Raw genomic sequence first — 24,488 nt, forward strand, 5'->3', positions numbered from 1 at the left:
AAATAGAATGGGATCAGTTTTCTAATAAAATCCTTGTTGGCAGAAGCGGTGGGGAGAATACGTGCTGGAAGTTTAGGGAGAAAGTTGGCAGTGACGACTTCTAGCTGAACTTTTGCTTATTTTATTTATTTTATTTTGTGTTGCTGGTAAGACCATTTAGCTGCAGTTCTTCACTCTGTGAACCCGTTCTACGTTTCCTGAAGTCTAATGTTTATATGCGTGCGTGTGTGAGTCATGTGTTTATCTTCGACACACCTTTATCTTCTCTGTTCACTGAACCTGGTCCATCCTGACTTCATCTTGTTCTTGGGGGAGGCTGGAACCTTTTGGACGAACCCCATTGACTCCAAGACGATGATCGATTTTCATATTTGTTTTTATTTCACTTTCCAGGATGTCGTGAAGATGAAAATTTAAAGTGGGTTTCTCTGCTTGTGTTTACTACACGTCACTTCGAAACAAGAAAGGAGGAGAGACAACCGTAAAGCCCAACCGCTCTGCTTCAATCCCAAGTTCTAACTCTCCGATGATCTCCAGCTAACCTGATCACGTGACATACACGTAGATCCGATCAGCTGACCAGACCTTCGCGTAGACTTGTTTATGATCTAGCTTTGTCATATTTTGACAGGTTTTATAAATACATAATAATATCCATCTCTTGTGCACCTCTCCAGTCAGATTCTGTTCTACCTATTTCGTTACAATAGTATCTCCATACAAATCGCCTAAAAGGTCCAACGTATTAATGAACCTGTTCTGCCTCCAGAAAGAGGGCTTGAGTTGCGCAATGGACACGGATTCGGGAGATTTCGGATGATTACCAGATCGGCCTCGAAATAGAATTGAAAACAAGTCGTCCTCATATGGCATCTCACATTCTGGATTATCCAAAAAATGTTGCCCAACTGCAAAATCTAAATTATTGTGGGTAGGGTTAAGGAGAATTTTATTTTTATTACGAAAACCTAGAGGTACATGTCCGATTCTTGTTTCAAAGTGAACACTAGTTCATATTATTCACACACTACCGTGTTTGAATATATTGTTAAGTGGCAGTTTTAGTAATTTAGAACTGCTTTAAAGCTTCACCGATCACTCATTTTGCGACTAAATTTTAAACAATTATTACAGTTTATAGATCACCTTCTCGGCTATATTGTGGAAAAACATTTTCAATTTTCGTTCAGTAAAACAAAAGTCTGGTGTTCAAAATCGTAACAATATGTAAGGAGGTGAGCGACGCTTTTTATGACTGGCTTCCATAGCAACCACGTTGCATCAGCGACTACTATCGCGAAAACAGAAGTAACTCGTGAAACAGAAAGAATGAAAGCATGAGAGGGAGATAATTCGAGGGAATTTATTGAAAGCAGACGAATGCCGTACATTGTTATTATATATGTGTTTATAGGAGCAAACAAAACAGGACTGAAATTAAACAAAGAACAAGTGAATGCATTGGAAGCCTAAAAAAACCATGCATTACAATAGAAAAATGCGAGCATGAAAAGTAATACGGTTAAGCTTAAACATGGAAAAGTAAAGAACTAGTTGATAAAACTGGAAAAGAAAAAGACAAGCTATTTTAGTAAAAAATGTAATAAATTTATAACTAAAAATATTGCAGCATTAAGAATCCTTTTTAAAATTAAATTTATAACATTATATAATTAATTCTTAGAAAGCAGGATGAAGTGCATGACCAACAATTGCATAAAGCTGTGCTGCTTCAACAACCACAAAAGTATTGCTGTAATCTCTCTAGTTTCGTCTCTAATTCAGCAAGCGTTTTCACAAGACTCTCAACAAGTGCATAACGAAGTCCTACGACAAGCAACACAAATACTTGCACCTCTGTGAACACTTTTGCAAGTGTGTAGCTGGTTTGAAGGACTATCTACGTGCGAATGTACGCTTTATATCGATTTGAAAAGCTGGCAAACTTTTGTCAAGAAATAGCAATCATACATGTATAAATATATATATATATATATATATATATGTATATATATATATATATATATATATATACTAGCGGGATGCCCGGCGTTGCCCGGGTGTTTGTAGGTGGGGGTGATCAAAAAAGAAAAAATTTTTGGTAGGAAGGTAGGCTTGAAAACAAATATTAAAAAAACGAAGAAAAACAAAAAAAACAGCGAAAAAGTGTTGGGAGTGAGGTAGGGTCGAACCTGATGGGGGGGGGATACCCGTGTGTGTGTGTTCGGGGGTAGATTGAAAAAGAAGGCTCACATTAAAAAGAACGAAAACTATACAACGAAAAATGTTTGGGGAGAGAGGTAGGTTCGAACTGAAGCTTTGAGGTTAATAGTCTGATAGCGCGAATTTTTTTGTAATTGTAAGATAAAAGTGGCCGAAATAAAATATATTTACGATCACGTTTCCTATGAGATATTATGATCTGTGTGTCATATAAAAAGTTATAAGAATGAGCGAACAAGCCGAGAACCACCCCAAAAAAAGCCTTTGGCGGACACACAGAAAAAATGCATACACACACACATTTTCGATTTTATATATATATATATATATATATATATATATATATATATATATATATATATATATATGTATAGATATATATACATATATATATATATATATATATATATATATATATATATATAAAGATAAAAAAGAAAAATTTAACTAATTATTTTTAAATAGAAAAACTAGGATCGTCATTTATTTATTTCTTCTTATCTCAAACCGTTTCTATCAAGATCGTTTCCGTTTTTCTCTCCTCCCTCTTTCTCTTTCTCCACTATCTCTGTCTGTCTTCCTCTCTCTCACCCGCTCTGTTATTTATTTGTTGACGGTCGGAAAGTAATAAATGAAAAAATCGTTCATCATATACAAAAGGAAATATCAACACAAATATAAAACTATTTAACCCATAGTTAAAAGAAGAAGTAAGTGCGTGATATACTCCACATGAAAAGCGTAACATTTTAAATTTTGTGTTTTATGCTATATATTTAAACGGCTCTTTTTTTTCCTATTCAAAAATCTAACATCGGCACAATGGATGGTCCAACGGGTCACAATTTTCTAGTCTAATATAGAATTGTTAAAACAACAATAGAAATAAGTATTTCATGATGGCGGAACGTTCGAAACACGTAATGGAAGGATATCGTGACGTGTATTCAAACCAGTGCCTCTCCCCATTGAAATGAGAAAAGAAGATCTTTGGTCACACAGCAATTGTCAATCGACCTTGTTTATTTTGCCAGACGGTAAAAACGTACGATAGTCATGCCATCGGGATCTATTTACAGTGAGTTTCAAATCATAGATATCGGACAGAAATAGCGAATCGATTAAAGTTCAACCGTCATCCTTTTGTTTAATGTTTTGAAAACCACAAATACACAAGCACGCAAATGTACACATCTGCACATGTGCTTACACGCACAAGCGGTCCCGGACGCACGCATGTACGGATTGCTTTTAATTTCTTCGCTAGTACTCGTACATTATTACTAGGCCTATACATACATATATATATGCATGCACACACACACACACACACACACACACACACATATATATATATATATATATATATATATATATATATATATATATATATACTAGCATTTCAGCCCGGCGTTGCCCGGGTGTTTGGAGGTGTATGCTGAGCAAAAAAAAAAAAAGAGTAATTTTTTTTTTAATTTGGCCCCTATTATGACCCCTTAAAATTTATAGTTTCGGGCTCAAATCATTTTATTAAGTTAGATCCAGGTTCAAGGAACCTATATCTAAAATTTCAAGTGTCTAGACCCAAAATTGTCGGAGGAGTTTGGTAGAGTTCTTAAAAATCAAATCGTTGAAATTTGACCCCTTAACAGCCAAATTTCTGGCTGACACCCGTCACATCGATTTTCCCAAATCTCAGTACCCGGTATTTCTAATTTCGAGTCTATAGACTAAAAATTGACAGAGTTATTGCGTAAGGAAATGTACACAGACAGACAGACACACAGACAGACACACAGACAGACAGACACGTTCACTTTTATATATATATATATATATATATATATATATATACGTAAATTGAATAAAATCACAACCTACATGAATAGAAATTCACTTATTTTGGCGTTAAGCTCTTACAGCTGTTTCGTGAAAGGATGGACAATTACCTCTCGTCCATAGAACTGTAAATCTTCCATCCAGTCACTCCTCAGAGACGCTTACAACTATTACCAACAAGTTTTTCGATCCGTTGTGAACACGTTTATTGTTTCCCAAGAGCTTAACGCCAAAATAAGTGAATTTCTATTCATGTAGGTTGTGATTTTATTCAATTTACGTATATATGCTCTGAAAACTCTTTTGAAAATTCATTGAGCTGAGATTATAATTGAGTTGGTATTATAGACAATTATATTTTAAACTTGCAACAGAAAGGAATTGTTTATAAAATAAAATAATATATATATATATATATATATATATAGTAGCAGGGTGACCCGACGTTGTCTGGGAATTAATGAGGATCAACGAATGGCTACACTCTTCTCTATTTTCCCTATATACAATGCCCCCCCCCACGGGACAGAGTTAGACACCAGGGTCGTTTTTTAACGTGGAGAAAAGGAATAAAAATAAAAATTGTCTCCGTCGTGAAGGATTTCTCCTCCACTGACAGAGAACAAGAAATTGAATTGCAGCATCTGAAGAACAGATACTACACTTTGAGGTATTTATTTGCTCCCCCACTGAGCAAATTAGGCACAAGGCCGATTTTTAATGTGAGGAGTGAAGGGGAAATGGGGACCAACTCCCCGGGGAGTAGGGGAGCTGGATAGTGACAATTGGTATTAAGGGTTGCCCCTACATTGACCAAGGTCTTATATGTGGGGTCGCCCCACATATGGTCTTTACTTGCAGTATCTGTTGGAACAGATAATACACTTTGATCTTGTCATCAAAATCGGTGAAATCGCATATTTTTCGATTTTCCTAGCAGTTATTAATAGTGCTATGACAACAGCATAATCTTTTATTGTTTTGACCCTCGAGTATATATCCGACACAATTAGACACAGTTAATCAACCGAGAACCACATCATTCTATATAAAAGCATATAAAATATCAACGGATACACACTCGAGAGTCAAGACAATGAAAAGAACATGCTGTTTTCATAGCCCTAGTTATTCTAGTTTTGGGACGATTAATCGGAATCGGGAATCGGAACAATCGGAACATTTATGGGTATCGGAATCGGTATCGAAATCGGTATCGGGAATCAGAAAGAATTGTGCATATTTTCCGATGCCAAAACGATTCTTTTAATTGTCTTTTATTTTCTTTCTTTTTTTTTTTTTTTTTTGGAATATGTTCATCGCAAAATCTTCCTTTGTTGTTAATAATTATAAAATAATAAATATTTAGTAGTTTTTACCTTTTAATAAAACTAGTTTTACCTATTAATAAAATTAGTTTTTACCTATTAATAAAACTAGTTTTTACCTATTAATAAAACTAGTTTTTACCTATTAATAAAACTAGTTTTTACCTATTAATAAAACTAGTTTTTACCTATTAATAAAACTTAGATCGACAGATGATTCCCACAAGTGTATTTTTGTTTTTTCGTTTACGGTAATTTATACAGAATCAGAATCGGTAATAATATCGGAATCGGAAATTTAGTACAGAATCGGTAATTGTATCGGAATCGGAGAAAAAATATTGGAATCGTCCCAGCACTAATTATTACTCTACATCTTATGATATGATGGGCCAGTTTTTACGATTTCAAGTTCAAATTAACAGCCACAGCACGAGTTTGATTACACTCTCTTAAAGCCTGATTGGTGAATTTACAAAATTGCAAGGTGGAGGTGAAGAAACGTTTGAAGAACGATATGCAATAAAATTCGGTTTTACACCTGTGAAAAATACCAAAGAAACGTATGGAACGCTCCAGACTGCTTTTGGCCCATCTTCAATGAATAGAGCATCAGTTTTTGAGTGGCATAAGAGATTCAAGGAAGGCAGGAAGTCTGTGAGGGATGATGATATATGTGGAAGGAATGATGAAGTCAGAACATGAACAAGTTGATTCGCCAAATAAAGAATTTCATGGGTAAGGACCGTCGTGTGTTTATAGAGAAAATAAGTGCACAGTTTGATGTCAGTGTGGGAACTGTTCAAACAATTAATAAAGAGGAATTGAAGATGCGGAGTTTGTTCCAAGGATTGCTAGAGAAGATTAGAAAGAAAGGCGCGCGTATATGCACGCATCAGACAATCATTTACTTTGAAGTTATAATATTAGTGATAAAGCTTTTAGCATTATGAGGTCTTTTTTTTACTTGAGAGATCACCATTTATCAAAGTCTGGAGGCCACTCGAGGATAAAGGTTAATTGTCAGGTAGATGGTGAGGCACCATGATCAGTTATGGTGGAACTAAGGTAGGGCTTGATTATTTAAGAGAAAGAATGGAATACTGCTGCCATATCTGGGCAGGAGCTGCTAAAAAAAACCTTTCCTGCCTTGACAGAGTACAAAATAGACTTTGTGGCTTAGTGGGGGGATGCCCTTTTCTCTACCCTGCAACCTCTCTCCCACAGAAGAGACGTTGCGAGCCTATCCTTGTTTCATCGTTATTTTCATGGCAGGTGCTCGTCTGAACTCCAATCTCTGGTCCCCTCTCGCCAATCTTTCACGAAAACACCCGTCTAGCCGAATCCACTGTGAAAAATTTCCCCCACTCTTTATCTGTGCCTAAATCAAAACGTGAATTCCATGAACAAAGCTTCTTTCTTAGAACAGCGTGCCTATGTAACTCTGTTCCGTCTGTTTGCTTCCCACCGGACTACAACTTGGATGTGTTCAAGTCCAACGTTAACAAATTCCTAATGAACCGCCCCTTAAGTAAACACTTCATCAAATCTCCACACTAACGTAATGTACTTGCAATAACCCTTATCCCTGAGTGGCTTCCGGGCCTTGATAAGTGGTGACCACCGTGTAAAAAAAGAGCTCAATAAGTATTTATTCACATTACATTAAAAGATGAATATGTTATAGAGAGCCATGAAGCCGACACACGGTGTTGTGTCCCACAGACAGATTGTTCTAGGGAATAAACTCTGCTCATAGAATGTTCGTTTATTTTTCGGTAGAGATAGACAATGGGGGAACTTGTTGCGAGCGTTTTACAAGGTGGCACCACAAATTAGAGCTCAGTCGAAGCTTGCGAGTAACTCTTTATCGTGACTCTTCATTCACTTTTTCTATCAATGCCGGTATTTATTAGGGTTCTATTCTAGGCGTAACACTGTTTTTTTTTCTCTCTCTTTATAAATGGTCTTTAGGAAAATATTGTTAAGAAAATTAAACAATTACGCTCTGTTTTGGAGTTGCTTCTTGCCCGTTTTAAGTTGAAATATGCAGCTGATTAAGAAACTGATTCGGGTCCAGTTATAGATTAAGTAAAGAAGTGGCTTGTTTTTTTTTTTGTTTTGTTTTTTAATCTTGTAAACGCTTAGCTATTGACTTTCAATGTGTGTTTCTTTTTTAATCGTAAGATTCTCACAGATGACTCTTATCGCGATGAAATGTTGGATTTATTAGGTTGACAATAAATTTTTTGCGGAATTTTAAATTTTATTTCAAATGATGTATCTTTTTTCATTTTGTTCTTCCCCATTAGAGACACTTTTATTTTCTGCTCGCGCTTTCCATTTTACATAACAAATATTGACAGAACTGTCACCGGCTAGGGAATCATTGTCGTCTGCTCTCTTTCCTCAGCTCATGCCTCACCTCTTTCCCACTCCACTCTTTTTGTCTTCCTCCCTGCTGCTATCTCCGCGTGACGTCACCAGTTCTGCTACCTCCTACTGCTGCTCTCTCTATTTCACTGCAGGACTATTGTCTACACCACGTCGCCGTACATTATGGTACATTTTCAAATAATTTTTCTTACGTGCATATCATTTTAAATAGCTTTTTCGCTCTATCTAATCATTTATATAAGAATCGTTTTAAAGTTACAAGGAAGAGTTCCCCTTATTTGTTCAGAAACCCCTTCCAAGGGATTGTCTTGGCACGAACTTTTAAAAAGGAACGAATTATCGACCCCTGTTCGGTTGACACACAACCTCTATCGATCATTCTTGAAACTAAAATACACGCATTCGTCTCATGTCACTGTCATGCAGAAGTGCCGTTGATTCTGTTGGTGTTGTTTCGATCAATAAATATTTGTTCAAGCTGAGATATGTTGATCTGAATTTAAAAGTTAAAATCGTTAAACCTGTTTGTCAATCTGATACATATATATATATATATATATATATATATATATTCAGAATGTGAGATTGTATATACCTATTTCCACAGAACAAAGAACGCCGCAGCCCACAAGAGCCAAACCAGCCAACGAACCGGAAGTCAAAGACTCGAGATTCGCTGTCATTTGGGCTCCTTCTATGATTCTATTTCCATTAATGAGCCCAAATGAGGGCGAATCTCGAGTCCTAGACTTCCGGTTCATTGGCTGGTTGTTCGCCTGTGGGCTGCGGCGTTCTTTGGGCTGTGGAAATAATTATATATATATATATATATATATATATATATATATATATATATATATGTGTGTGTGTGTGTGTGTGTGTGTGTGTAAAAGTCTGAGGAAGCTACAGACGGCCAAAAAAAACGGCCGGGTAGCTGAAACAATAATGTAACTTAACAGAAAGGTACGGTAATAAAAAATAAAACGTGTATGTATATATATATATATATATATATATATATATATATATATATATATATATATATATATATATATATATCACTAATATATATTAAAGCGACCATTATTAAATGCAACGGATTACTTTGCTTTATAATTGTGTCTAATTATTTTTTTTCGATTTTCGTATAATCTTTTTTATATCAAAATCGAAAACAGTAATGAAGGTTCTATCATTGTCAGTTTGACAAGCGCTTTCGATTCGTCCACGAATCATCTTCACGTGTTAAGAAATTAAAAGGTAGAGGGAGCGAAAATAGAAATTAAAAGTGAAACACAAGATAACACACACGCACGCACACACACACACAGTATATCTATCTATATATCTATAAAAGTGAACGTGTCTGTCTGTCTGTCTATGTGTCTGTGTGTCTGTCTGTCTGTGTACATTTCCTTACGCAATAACTCTGTCAATTTTTAGTCTATAGACTCGAAATTTGAAATACCGGGTACTGAGATTTGGGAAAATCGATGTGACGGGTGTCAGCCAGAAATTTGGCTGTTAAGGGGTCAAATTTCAACGATTTGACCTTTAAGAACTCTACCAAACTCCTCCGACAATTTTGGGTCTAGACACTTGAAATTTTAGATATAGGTTCCTTGAACCTGGATCTAACTTAATAAAGTGATTTGAGCCCGAAACTATAAATTTTAAGGGGTCATAATAGGGGTCAAATTTTTAAAAAATTAGCCATTTTTTTTGTTTTTTTGCTTTTTTTGCTCAGCATACACCTCCAAACACCCGAGCAACGCCGGACACCCCTGCTAATATATATATATATATATATATATATATATATATATATATATATATATATATATATATATATATATATATACACAAAAATATCAAGTTCATTTGAATGAAATTTATACTCCATCTTTGGAATGCTATTATCTATCTAAAAATAAAACGGAAATGAATATCCTTTTTTATTTATTGCCTCGTCTAGGCTTTCATCCAAGTTTTTTTCAATATATGCACTAAATAGTGAAATTAAAGACCGCTTATATGTTTTATGCTGGTAAAAACATTTCATCCAGGTGAGATAAGCCATTTGTTGAAAATCCACATCTGGCATCAATTGAAATGAATGGCTCTCGTCTTCAGGAGGCCTCAATTTTCGACAAGATTCTGGGCTTGACAATTACTCCTGATCTTACATGGAACACGTACATCAAATCTATTGTCAGGACCGCTGGAAAAATGGCGGGATCTTTTTATCGATACAGTAGATATCTCACTGCTGATGCAATTCTCTCTATATATAAGAGCCAGGTACGTCCAAGGATGGAATACCGTTGCCACATATGGGCAGGAGCAGCTAGAAAGACCTTCTCTTGCCATGATAGAGTTCAAAATAGACTTGTCCTGCCTTGAGTTCAAAATAGATTCGTAGCCTCGTAAGAGATGCCCTTTTCTCTTCCCTGCAAGCTCTATCTCACAGAAGAGATGTTGCTAGTTTGGCTCTGATGTATCGTTATTTTCATGGAAACTGTTAGACTTAGCTTTAGTCTATGGTCCCCCCTCGCCAAACTTTCACAAGAAACACTCGTCTAGCTGAAAACACTATCAATAATTCCCTCCACTCTTTATCTGTGCCTAAACCTAAACGTAGATTCCATGAGCAAAGCTTCTTTCTTAGAACTGCACGCCTATGGAATTGTCTCCCGTTTTCCTGCTTTCCAGCTGACTACAATATGGTTGTGTCTAACGTAAACAAGTTCTTGATGAGCCATTCAATATAAGTTCACAAATTTACCGAATTTTCATTACTAATGATTACTATATTTTCCAATTTCTACTGTACACTCTTTAACCCTTATCCTTGAGTGGCCTCTTGGCCTTGATAATGTGGTGCTTCCTGTGTAAAAAAAAATACATGGATTATGGGAAAAAAATCAAAATTTTGTATTACTTGTTGACAAATATACCTCTCATAAATTTTAAAATCCAGGCCATTTAACTCCATATGCAAAAAAAGTATTTAAAAAATGTATATATAATATATATATATATATATATATATATATATATATATATATATATATAACTTGAATTCCTTCAGTCATAATCTAAACCGAAACCAAAACTTATGAAGAATTCTTGATAAAAATATTTATGAAAAAAAATAGATGATTTTAGTGCCATCAGCTATAGTCGAAACCGAAACCAAAACTTATGAAGAATTTTTGGCAAAATTATTTATGACAAGAAATAAAACAGTGTAACAATTAAACATACCGGATGTAAGCGTGACACAAAAAACACACACACACACGCTATTGTATTAATAGTGAGTAAAACGGTTCATAATTGTGAATTAAAAATCAGTTTCAAAAGAAAAAACCAAACTAACAAAACAACTCGATTGTACGATCGTTTCGGAAACGATGTTCATTTTATTGAAAGTGACAATAAGCATTGGCAATTATTTGACAAAGGTTTTGTCCTTTAAACATAGTCTCCTTATCAGCCAGAATAGGGGGGGTGAATTTAAAGACACCAAAGTAAAATTAGCATTTAAGTCGCGAGATATTCCTTATTTAGCTCCATTATAAAATTTGTTTTAATTTCAGCTAAGGTATCTTTTGGCATGCTGTTATATCTTGTCTCCGAATATATATACAAACAGGCGATTTGAGCACTATAAAAGTGGTGGTGGGTGTCCATTTAAATAGACATTCCAACGAGTTATTTACGGCCGTCGATTCCATGGTCGAGTGGGAGAACTGCCGACTGTCAACATGACGGTCCTAGGTTCAATCCTTGGCTTGGAAGAGATGCTAGTCTAGCGGCACTGATGAGTTGTGATACAACGAAACAGGACTGTATGTCGATGACTACAAATATATTAGACATTAAGAGGAGATTATAGATAGATAGATATAAATACCCGTTCACATACACTTTTTCATGATAAAGCTAGAGCCAAGAATTAGATGGAATCGAGCAATTTGTTGAGGAACATCACGTCTCTACAAAGGACAAACCGCTTTTTCTACATATATTAGACATTAAATAGGTTGTTCCGAAATCGTATCTCGGGAGTCGGCTAATTTTATTTAATGGTTGTAGATGTGATATCTACCGCCTGCATACCAGCAGTAACTATCTTAGTTGTATAGGACGCGTGACTTCTCATATAGTAGAATGTAGAACTAGATAAAAAAATATATATATAAATTAAAATCGAGGCATACCTAATGGATTGCGCCGTGGCCCATACGGTTAGGTCGTCAGTATTGCACACTTCACGGGTGCGACGACCTGGGTTCGCGCCTATGTCAGAGAACATTACTAATGAGATGCGTTTTCGATGCAATTGCTCCATTCCATCTAATTCTGGGTTATGGCTTTATTATGAAAAGAGTATATATATATATATATATATATATATAGTTATGGCAGGTGCTCGTCTGAACTCCAATCTCCTCCTCGCCAATCTTTCACGAAAAACACCCGTCTAGCTGAATCCAGTGTGAAAAATTTCCCCTACTCTTTATCTGTTTCTAAATCAAAACGTGATTTTCATGAACAAAGCTTCTTTTTTAGAACTGCACGCCTGTGGAACTCTGTACCATCTGCCTGCTTCCCACCTGACTACAACTTGGATGTGTTCAAGTCCAACGTTAACAAATTCCTAATGAACCGCCCCCTTAAGTAAACACTTCATCAAATCTCCACACTAACGTAATGTACTTGCAATAGCACTTATCCCTGAGTGGCTTCCGGGCCTTGATAAGTGGTGACCACTGGGTAAAATATATATATATATATATATATATATATATATATAATAGAGAGTTGAATTTCATGCCTTTATTTATATTTTTAATCCACATAATGAGGAAAAGTTTCGTCGTCACTTAAACAAACAAGATACAAAGATTTATCATTATGTATTTTCTGTTAATCTTCAAACATTTTTAAAATTACACCGCAATTGATTTGTTTTAAGTTACTATATTTTATTTTCTCGTCAACAGGTTCTCCCCTTTTATCAACTGGTATCTGGGTTGTCGTAATGATCTATTTAAACAAATCAAGGTAAGTCAACATACATGGGTCCAATAAATTCGCAAGGAATTCACAACGTTGTACACGACAGGTCTGATGATGTCCGGTAGTAAGTTCTTGATTTTAGATCAGAAAGACTCAAGTATAAGTCCTAGTACTAACAAATATTGTGAGACGTTGAATGTGATTATAATACTTAGGAAGCTCCATAAACAAGGAAGGCAGTATTGACTATTAGATTTTGAGGATAATAGTCCGCAAAAAATAAAGTAATATGTATGTATGTATTTATTTATATGTGTGTGCGTGTGTATGTGTATTGACTATGAGATTTTGTGGATAGGTAAGAGCCCAGCAGCATTAAACAAACTCTGTAACATCTAGAGAAACAAAAAAAAATGCATCCTCTGATCAAAATGAAGATGTTATAACAAAAACAACAACAACGTCTTGTTAATTTATTTATTGCGGATTATTATGCTCATCTTTTTAATTGTTGTTTCCCGGCGTTTCGGCAAACTATTCCTCTCGACTTCAAAGGAATCTTTTTTTTTTTTTTTTTTTTTTTTACAAAGGTATCACCACATTATCAACGCCCAGAGGCCACTCAAGGATAAGGGTTAAAGAGTGTACAGTAGAAATTGGTCAATATAGTAATCATTAGTAATGAAAATTTGGTAAATTTAATAACTTATATGGAACGGCTCATCAAGAACTTATTTACTTTAGACTTGAACACAACCATATTGTAGTCAGCCGGAAAGCAGGAAAACGGAAGACAATTCCACAGGCGTGCAGTTCTAAGAAAGAAGCTTTGTTCATGGAATCTACGTTTAGGTTTAGGCACAGATAAAGAGTGCGGGAAATTATTGATAGTGTTTACAGCTAGACGAGTGTTTCTTGTGAAAGTTTGGCGAGGGGGGGACCATAGATTGAAGCTCAGTTGAACACTTTCAATGAAAATAACGATACATCAGAGACAAACTCGCAACATCTCTTCTGTGAGATAGAGGTTGCAAGGAGGAGAAAAGGACATCTCCTACGAGGCTACGAAGTCTATTTTGAACTCTATCAAGGCAGGACAAGTCCTTTCTAGCAGCTCCTGCCCAGATGTGGCAACAGTATTCCATACTTGGACGTACCTGGCTCTTATATAGGTAGAGAATAGCATCAGCAGTGAGATATCTACTGGATCGATAGAAAGATCCCACCATTTTTCCAGCGGCCTTGGCAACAGATTTGATATACGTGTTCCATTTAAGATCAGGAGTAATGGTCAAGCCCAGAAGCTTGTCAAAACTTGAGGCCTCCTGAAGACGAGAGCCATTCATTTCAATTGATGACAAATGTGAATTAGAATGTTGATGATGTAAAGAGAGAAGCTTGGTTTTAGATGCATTAAAAGGAACCAGCCACTCCTTTCCCCATTGTACTACGTGCTCAAGATCAGAGGAGAGAGAATTCGAGAGAACTTGGTCGTTTACTGTCTTAGATGTGGTACCATAAATGGTAGTGTCGTCAGCATAAATGTCTACAAATGATGAAAGGATATGATTTGGAAGATCATTAATGTAGATCAGGAAAAGAGTTGGGCCCAGAATGGATCCCTGAGGGACACCAGCATTAATACTGTGAGCTTCTGATTTTTGCCCCTCAACTACTACTCTTATGAACCTATCAGAAAGAAATTATTTAATAATTGAGAAGACTTTTCCAGCTATACCATAGCTAGCGATCTTATGAAGTAAACCTTTATGCCATACCCTATCAAAGGCTTTAGATATGTCAAGAGCAATTGCCCTAGAGAGATTGCCACCGTCGAGAGATTTGCTAATCCTATGCGATATAACTGTAAGGACATCTGCTGTAGATCTAGCAGAACGGAAACCATATTGAGTGTCACTAAGAAGGTTATTTTTGTTGAGATGTTTGATTACTTCTGTATTTAACACAGATTCTAGCAACTTACTCATGACGCACAGGAGACTTATTGGTCTGTACTGAGAGGGGGATGAGCGATCACCTGAATTCTTAAATACAGGGCATACTGATGAGATTTTCCAGGGAGATGGGAAACTATTCTCCTTAAGACAACGTTTAAACAGTTTTGTAAGTATGGGCGCTAATTCAGGTTGAAGTTTTTTGAGTACTATAATTGGAATACCATCAGGGGCAGTTGCTTTACTCGAATCAAGGTTTTCGATTAGCTTCGCAACACCACATACAGATATACGTATATCACATAGCGTGTTTTCTGATACAGGAGGAAATATTGGGGGTTGGCGGTCTTGGTCGCAAAGGGTAGAATTAGCTGCAAAGTTCTTGACAAAGAGTTTGGCTTTGTCTGATGCTGATGAGATTACCTCAGGTCCATTGATAATAGTTGGGATGGAGCACACGCTTCTGTTCAGGATTCTGTTTGCTATTTGCCAAAACTGGTGGGAACCAAGCCGCTGCTCAGCTACTTTGGACTTAACAGATAGAGCATACAACACTCTTGCGTTCCTTATTACTTTCTTACAATGGTTGCTGGCAGTCCTGAAAACGGCTTTAGTTTCCATACATCTATTACGTTTGAAGCAGTGGAAAAAGTGATTTCTGTGCGCAATGGCAGCAGCACATTCTGGAGAGAACCATGGCTGGCTGTTAGGTTTTTGCTGAAACTTTTTAGAGGGTATGAAATGGTCAATACCTACAATTAACCATTCAGTTAGGTCTAATACTATAGAGGACACATCCTTTTTAAACATGGAATGCAGAGGTAGATCAGATATAAATGTACGGAAGCTATCCCAGTCAGCCTTAGTGTATCGATATACTGTACGATGAAGAGGTACGTCTGTTGTATCAATTAAGATAAAAATGAAATGTAATATTTCATTTTTATCTTAATTGATACAACAGAGTGGTCGGAAGATCCAAGAGGCGACAGAACAGAAACTGAACATAGTTCAGGGCAAGTTGTGAGAAAAAGGTCTAGTAGGCTCGCATACTGGTCGTCATTATCGGGCACACGGGTAGGTTCCTGAACAATCTGAGTGAGGTCATAGGCAATGGAGAAATCATGACAGAACCTCCCCTCATCATCGGTCTTGTTTGAGTGGGTCAACCATTCGACGTTGTGAACATTGAAGTCTCCACATACGTGAATGTTAGCTGAAGGATAAGTAGAAAGGACTTGGTCAATTTTCTCAGATATGCTTTGAAAGATAGTAACTCCGCTGTTGTGGGGGCGATAGAGAGTAAATATAAATGCAGTAGTGTGAGCTAAAGCAACCCGGAAGCACATATAGGGTGAGTTAGGATCTTCCCTGGAGATGTCCCTCCCACATGGAAAGCTATCTTTAATATAGGCACATATTCCATGCCCATGGCGATCTTGGGGGTCAGATTTAGAAGTTAAGTTAGAGTATCCTGTAATTGCAAACTCATCTAGGGAAATAGCCTGTCCAATGCCAGTTTCACTTAAAAATAAAAGGTCTGGTTTAGTCTCCTGTAATTGGGTTTCAACCTCTGGAAGGTTAGAACGAAGACCCCTGATGTTGGAGAAGGAGACATGGTAGAAGGGGTCTACGTTGAAAGTTGGAGAACCGGGTTTAATCGTGTATTTTTTCTTGAAACTTGTCATGATGAAATTCTGGAATTTGTGGACTAGGTAGACGGATTTACTTAGAGCAGGACAGAGAGGGGAAATTAAGAGAGAAAAAGAAACGAAGAATTTTTTTTTTTATTTGTAGCTAATGATAAGGTAAAGCCGTAACAATTACCCACTAGTATGGCATCGAGAGGCCCCACCAGAAGCTACTGCATGGTCCAGAATCCATTCACCAAATGGCAATACAGCAGCCCCAGTACTTTGCACCTGCTGATAGGACAGCCTCCTTAGTGGTTAATCCAAGGTTCGGGTCCCTGACTATCAGGCGGATAACGTCAGCCCAGACAAAACGTTTACCTCCAGCACCCTTACTAGTGACATGGCTACAAGGGTAGACATAGAAACAGAAAATTTCCGCCATCTCAGCCAACTGTTCGCAAAAATACTGCCAACGTCTTGAAACAACAACAACTAAAAGAAACATGAGGATAATAGTCCGCAATAAATAAATTAATAAATAATATTCATCTCAATAATGAATTCCAATTAAATAATATATCTACTATTCGGTACGGACCCGACCATGAAAGATCAGATAATAAATATTCCAATTAAATGATGGATAGAGACGTTGAATCGCTACGGTTCCAGGTGAGCATTGTCTGGAGATAGCGGTTTCAATCCTACCCAAAGCCGGTCAGAGGCTTACTTGGCTAAAAAACGTGGTGAGACAACAGCTATGAAAAGCAGTAATTTCTAAGGATACAGTTAAGAGATTCGAATTCATACTCCGTTGCGTTTACCACCTGACGATGGCCAGGGTAATAGTTGGGCGAAACATCGTAAAACAACAATTAAAAAAGATGAGGATAATAATCCGCAATAAATAAATAAATAATATTCATCTCAATAATGAATTCCAATTAAATAACATAAATCTAAGATTGTTTATAGACATGCTGCGCGTGCATCTATTTGTTATCATATACGGCTGTGTTGTCTAGTGGTTGCTGATCGCCTTGGTTTACCGTTTATCAACGCTCAATAGCTATTCGAGGATACAGTTTAATGAGTGTCGGATACATTTTGAAACAATACTCTAATGATATGATTTAATTTTTCAAGTAGACACCGCAACAAGAACTTATTTGCATTATATTTGAAAACTACATGTTGTAGTTAGCTAAGAAGCAGCCTCACGCTATCATGCTCCACAGAGAAACAGTTTTCTAAATAAATTTTGCTCATGAGATTTTCGTCAGGTTTTATGCACGAATAGAGAGTAAGGGTATTTTTATCTATAAGAGAGTGACCATAAATAAAGACCCAAAGACCACTCGAGGATAAGCAGTAATTGCTGAGGATACAGTTCAGAGATTCGGAGTTCATACCCCGTTGTGTTTACCACCTGACGAAGGCCAGAGGAATAGTTGGGCGAAATGTTGTGAAACAACGATTAAAAAAGATGAGGATACTAGTCCGCAATAAATAAATTAATAAATAATATTCATCTCAATAATGATTCCAATTAAAAAATAAAATAAACAACGTATTGTCTGCACTGTTATATGATAGTGATACTTAGCATCTCAAAATCAATAAAGAGAAGAAATTAGATGTGTTTGATTCCAAGTTTCTTAGAAAGATTCTAGGGGTCAAACGGAGCGATCGAATTACCAACCATGATACGAGAGATCACACTAACCCGCAAATAATCTGCAAACGATGGCTGCGCTCGTTCAGACATGCCCTAAGATTGGCCCTAGAGAGAATGGTCAACCAAGATATCCAATGGACTCTGATGGAAAAAGCAGAATACGAATGAACTGGAAGCGAAGAAGAGAGATTTGATCGCAATAAGCAGAAACTGGACGAACGTTGTGGATCTAGTTTCGAAAAGGGTTCTATACTTTGACTTCATCGTGTGTCGCAGAGCACGGAAGTTCGTGATTGAATACAATCCTCTTTGCATGTAATTGTCTCTAACCGTCTCCGGGCGCATCTTGTCTGTCTTTTACTTAGTAGGAACCCTACGCTACTATGTAGGAATTAACTTGTGTGAAATTTGGATAAAGGTCATATTTAGTGTATGTCGCGATACTTTAACTAGAAACACAATTGTATCCAAAGACGTAAGTTAAAGCGGGGTGGCGGGTAACTACTCACACGGTAAATAAAAAAATACTGAACGATTACGTAACGTTTTCTAGCGAATAAACTAAGGATTTTAAAATTAATTTTTCTCCGTTGAAAGCTTGCGAACGAGGAAATTGCAAATTATTAAGAACTTGAAACAGATAATTTGGATTATTCCGACTTTTCAGACTACTGTTCTCAGCTTGAGTGTTATTTTCACAACGTTTCGGCCGATGTAAACTCTTAATTTCTTTAGGTATCTCTTGTTGAACTGAGGAGTTCTTTCGTTGAACTCGAGAATTTATACGAAATTTCGAACGGAAACCTTGATTTAATCCAAACTTTTCACATGCTCCTGTTCGGTCAGCCATGGTTGGGTAGAATTCCTAAGTAATTCACTATTGTTAATCTGAGTATCGTCCACACTGTGAATTGAACCTTCAACCTCCAGAAGGGTGTCATGTACAATTGGATTTAACATAGCGGAATAAAATTGCGTAATTGATACTCAAGATGAGAATAATAGTCTGAATAATACAAATAATACAACTTCTACTCTGCAAAAAACTGAACTTCTCCACCCTTTGTCAGAAATATTACGCATCGAGTAATAAATGTAACTGTAAGCCTATAGGTCAGTCATTGGCGTGCGACGGACCCACGTGTTACCCCAAATGTCTTGAAAACGGTCCACGTAGAAAGATCTGTCGATTAGACGTCTTTCTGTCTAGGTGAAGAAAAAAATCTATACCTCAGATGTTGGATGTAGCTGGATCCTTCTTCTCCCATAATAACGTCCTGTTCTTTGAGGGTTTGACATGGTTGGAATCTTCTTCCCCATGCCCGCTTCGTTTATTAATGAAGACGTTTAAGGCAGAGACAAAAAACGACGCACGACACATTGGTAGTATATAAGAAATGTAATTAACTATTTTTTTTTTTTACAAGAAAATATTACAATATTTTTACAAAAACAATTTACAAATTATAAATGACTTTAACAATTAGAACTAACTAACCTTAACTAGTGTTGAGGGAGGGGATGCACCCCTCCTCTCATTTACGGAGAGAAAAAAATATACGTCTTACCCATGCTGTCCGGACGAAAAAAAATATCGAGAAAATTTAGGGAATTATGGGATTGCATTCTGGTTGCTTATTTTTGTGTATCCCTCCGCTTACGACCAAATCACTTCCTGGGCATGCAGGGAGGGGGTTAACAATCACCACAACCGGGGGACTAAGATATAGTGCCACATAACAATATTGAGTTGAGGAAGCAAAACGTATAATTATAGAAGGTGCCTTAAATAACTAACCAGACTTTTTGTATTGGCACATGAAACTCTAGTCCGTTTCGAAGTAATATCCTCCGGTTGCAATGCATTTGCTATACCGCTCCAACAAGTTAGTGAAAGCCCCATGGAAGTTCTATTGTGTGAGCGTTTTAATGACCCTCGTCACACCCTCTTTCATCTCCTCAATTGTCTTATTGCTATGGGGTTAAATGGTAATAAACGAAAAGGAACACAGGATTTTTAGGAACGAAACATGTATTCACATATATTACAGGCAAAGACAGGTTGAGAGTACCGTTCCTCAACTGTAGGCGTTTGTACACGACCTGCTACGTCGCGTACCAATCCAAGACTACAGGGCACCGGTACTCGATACCGGAGGTGACGTCACCAACGGAAGTCACGTCATGAGGCAGTCCATTAATCCTATGGAGGGTCGTCTTATAACGACAGCTAAGGTTTTCCTTGAGCTTAGGAATAACCAAAAGGAAGCAAAATTTGGACTGTGAGATCTGAATAGATCAGTTCGAATAAGTGTCCGCTGTCATGACGTTTTTCTGTCTGAGCACCCTTTGAACAAACTTCGCGCAAATCTTCCATATCGTCAATTCCTCAGAAATAATGGTGTGCACAGTTCCAACACTGACATCTAATTGTGCACTTATTGTTTCTATATATACACGACGGTCCTTATCCACGAAATTCTTTATTTGGCCAATCAACTCTAGTATTCTGACTTCCTTAATCTTCCTACACCTCTCATCATCACTTATAGACTCCTGCCTTTCTTGAATCTCTTATGCCACTCATAAACATACTTGATTCATGCAAGATAGTCCAAAAGCTATCTGAAGAATTCCATACGTTTCTGTGGCATTTTTTCCAAGTTTAAAACAGAATTTTATTGCATATCGTTCTTCTAAAGTATCATCATGCCTAGATACCATTTTTGAAATTCACAAGCTGCGGCAATCAGGTTTTGGTAAGGTGTATTCCAATTCCTTCTGTAGTTGTTCATTTGAACCCTAAATCATGAAAATCGGTCAGTCATCTCATAAGATGTATAGTAATAAAAATAATGAATCATCATGAGTCTACGACAATTTTAAATACTTGTACAAAAAAAAAGTCTGGAAAATTATTGAAAGCACCTCGTATCAATCCTCATCCGAAAAATACAGAAACATCATATTGAAACAGATATTTTGAACAAAAGTAATTACAAGATTCGGCATCCGCAAAATTTGGTTGAAATGCCGTAAAGCAAAACACAATTTTCTAATAATTTTGCAATGAAGCGTAGCAAAACTTCTGAGAATAACTGTTTGCCAAATATTTTTGTCAAGAAAATTTAATTGAAGTGCAAATAATCACACCGATGGGAATAGTACATTTTCGCAGGAATTTTTATTAATAGAATTATGCATTGGGGATAATGCTAATCAAAACCAGACAGTAGGTTTAATACAGGAATCGCCAAACTTCGGCCCGCGGGCCAAATCCGACCCGACAAAATCTTTTACCCAGCCCGCGGAGCCCTTCTGGAAAACGCCAAAAATATTCGGTGAAAAACACGTCATGGTCATGTTTTTTTTTTTTTTTTTTAGTTTTGTTTAGCATAGCTCTAAAACGTCAGCAATATGCCTTCTCCCGTTCGAAAACCTTTGGAAGCTTTTGGATTTAATAAAACTATGTAAACTAGACTTTATATATGCTTTACCATCTTTTTTACCTTTTCTTACCGTTACACACACGGCTCGGTATTTGTATATATTTGCCATACGCGCGTCCGAGCTCTAATACAACCACGGTTTCGGCCAACTCATCCTTTGGCCTACTTCGGGTGATTAACCGCGAGTGGATAGGAAGGATGAATCTTGTAACTGTATTCCCAGTATTTACCGCTGTCCATAGTTGCTGTCCCACCACGTTTTGGCTATGTTTTGGCTTGTTTGGGTAGAATTGAAACCGCTATCTTCAGACTATGCTCGCCTGCAATTGTAGAGCCTCAACGCCTCTATCCACTGCATAACCGGTCCCGTAGGTTATCCTCATCTTCATAGTTGTCGTAGGTTCACTACGTTTCGATCAACTGATTCTCTGGCTTATAATATATAATACTATTAACTTACACCTACCCTTCGACACTCGTGGCGCAGTGGATAGAGTCTTTATGGTTACGTCATTCGACTACACAAAGATTTAACACCTGACTTTCAGTCACATCTTCTGGCCAAATTTATTGTTTTTATCGCTAGGTTTGAAAACATTTTGTTTATGTCCACAAACATTTTTTCTTGTTATTGTTTTTAACTTAACATAAATGTTTTAACTAAACATTCTTTTCTTTCAAAACATTCTCTCTGCATATCTTTTTTTCCATAACAGTTAACAAAATATTAATAATGTTCGTTATCTAACATTGTAACTTTTTAATAATAATAGGCGATTTTCATAAATCGGCTATCAGCAAAGAATCTGTGACGATGGCCTGTGTGAGAACTCCAAGTGAGTAAAACTGATAATAATGACAGATATTCAGATCACATTTATTTATTAACTTCGCTTTCTCTGGGTGGATTTCATCTAAGTTGTCTCTACTCGATCGATAAGGTCGACTTATATGTATATTGCCTTGACGCTACATCTTAAACTGAATTAATTGCATGTCATGGAAAACAATCTTGTCGTATTGAAGAACCTTAGAGTTCAAGACAGATCACTTTTGAAATGACACAGAAATTATCAGTTATATTTCTATAACAAATATATTTGTTTATAAAATGCCTCAAGTCATATATATATATATATATATATATACATATATATATATATATATTCTGTTTCTTATCGTTTAGCACTTTCAGTTGAATTAAAAGTCGGTCAATTTAGCTCTTATGCGTAGATCATCGTATAACGATTAGATCACTGCCTGACTGACGTAAATTAACACTTAAAATTAAGATGTTTAAAATTCAACGTTATTTCAAGCGGTTAATGGTAGCCGAATGGATTAGGTCTCCGCTAATCGAGCCAGAGATGTCTCGTGATACGGGGTTCGAATCGTTCGACTGGTAGTAATCGTGACACCTTGCACTGAAGATTCCCGAAAGGATGAAACACTAGTGTCTGTAGGTATTTAATTATTGTAGTAGAAAATACGTATATATATATATATATATATATATATAGTCTTTGAAGTTTTTAACATTCATTCGTTAGAAAACCATCTAGTCAGTAAGTAATTTAATCACATGCAATCACTGCATCAACTCGCTCTCGAATTTACTATAGTACCAGTAATTTATTTTTCAAGGGATCATCAGTTGTTTACCATGAAACACTGTTTCGGGGATTTAAAAACAAAACAGTATATTACATCATGGCTCCCCAGCAGTGTTGATCAAGCACCACCACCCTTAATCTTAGGAAGAAGACATATGGCAAACATTTGATCCAATTTCCTATTCTTAATTGCAGTTACTAACCTTTTCATACTATAAAAATGAATTTCTTACCTGTGTGATTCATCAATTTCCACATTTAAAATGGGTACATTTTTTAATTTTTTAATTTATCAGTCTTGTGTTTATAAATATTTTTACATATATACATTTTTTTTTAACCTTATTATATGTAATTATAAATACATTTTATACATTGTTATTTCCTTTATTAATATAGTCTGGTTAATCTTAAACGATTCAAAAGCATCAGGATAACGAACAAATGCTTTATTTAATTGTTTAAATATTTTATTTTTATCCCCACCTTGTTTTATCATCCTTATTACTAAGTTAGAAACTTATATATATATATATATATATATATATATATATATATATATATATATATATATATATATATACGTGTATGTGTGTATATATATAAATATATATATATACGTGTATGTGTGTATACATACATATATATATATATATATAAATATATGTATACACGTGTATGTGTGTATACATATATATATATATATATATATATATATATATATATATATATATATATATATAAGCACGCCGCCTGGCGTTACCTTGTCATAAAATACGCTTAAATATGATATTTTGATTAATGCAGATTTCGTATCTACTATTATATTATATTGGACCCGATATATAGTAATGGTTTTAAGAATTTAAAAAAATGACTCGTGCGTCACTGCTAAGAATCGAAACTAAAACGTTAATCTTACGATTTACTTTTTCCTTTGACGTTAATGACTGTATTATGAAGACATGTTTACTACAAGGCAAAAATTAAAACATGAACTAATAGCTATTACGTCACGCGTGCATATTCGGAATGCTGTCATTCGACGTTTACCTGGCAAATTTCATTTTTTATTTTTTAACTTTTGCACCGATTTTCTACGGCTAAAACCCAAATATAGTTTCAAATGGGTTCGAATACTCTATATGTTAAGTTTTATATTTGTAAACAAAAATCTGACGGGAGAGTTTGGTAATATATATACACATATTCGTAATGCCATCGTTCGATCTTCTCCTGGCAAATTCCATTCTTCATAGGAAAAAGGGGTTTAAATATAAATATCAATACACAAAAACACCCAAATTAATAGGAATATATATATATATATATATATATATATAT

At 36.0% G+C, this 24,488-nt stretch overlaps 1 protein-coding gene across 10 annotated transcripts in view; it reads left to right on the plus strand.

The window, feature by feature from the left end:
• LOC145263644 (PDF receptor-like) overlaps nt 1–24,488 on the plus strand; it is a 787,341-nt gene that overhangs the window by 632,566 nt on the left and 130,287 nt on the right. For all 10 annotated transcript variants that reach the window (XR_013864585.1, XR_013864584.1, XM_080120502.1 and 7 more), the window contains exon 8: nt 12,800–12,860. Coding sequence is in view for 8 of the 10 variants with exons in the window: in XM_080120502.1 (XP_079976628.1) it covers nt 12,800–12,860 (61 nt within the window). In the remaining 2 variants the exon portion in view is untranslated. The remainder of the gene's footprint in view (nt 1–12,799; nt 12,861–24,488) is intronic.

The sequence above is a fragment of the Euprymna scolopes genome, chromosome 39 (assembly GCF_053919585.1).
Source record: "Euprymna scolopes isolate OS-2025 chromosome 39, ASM5391958v1, whole genome shotgun sequence".
NCBI lineage: Eukaryota > Metazoa > Mollusca > Cephalopoda > Sepiida > Sepiolidae > Euprymna > Euprymna scolopes.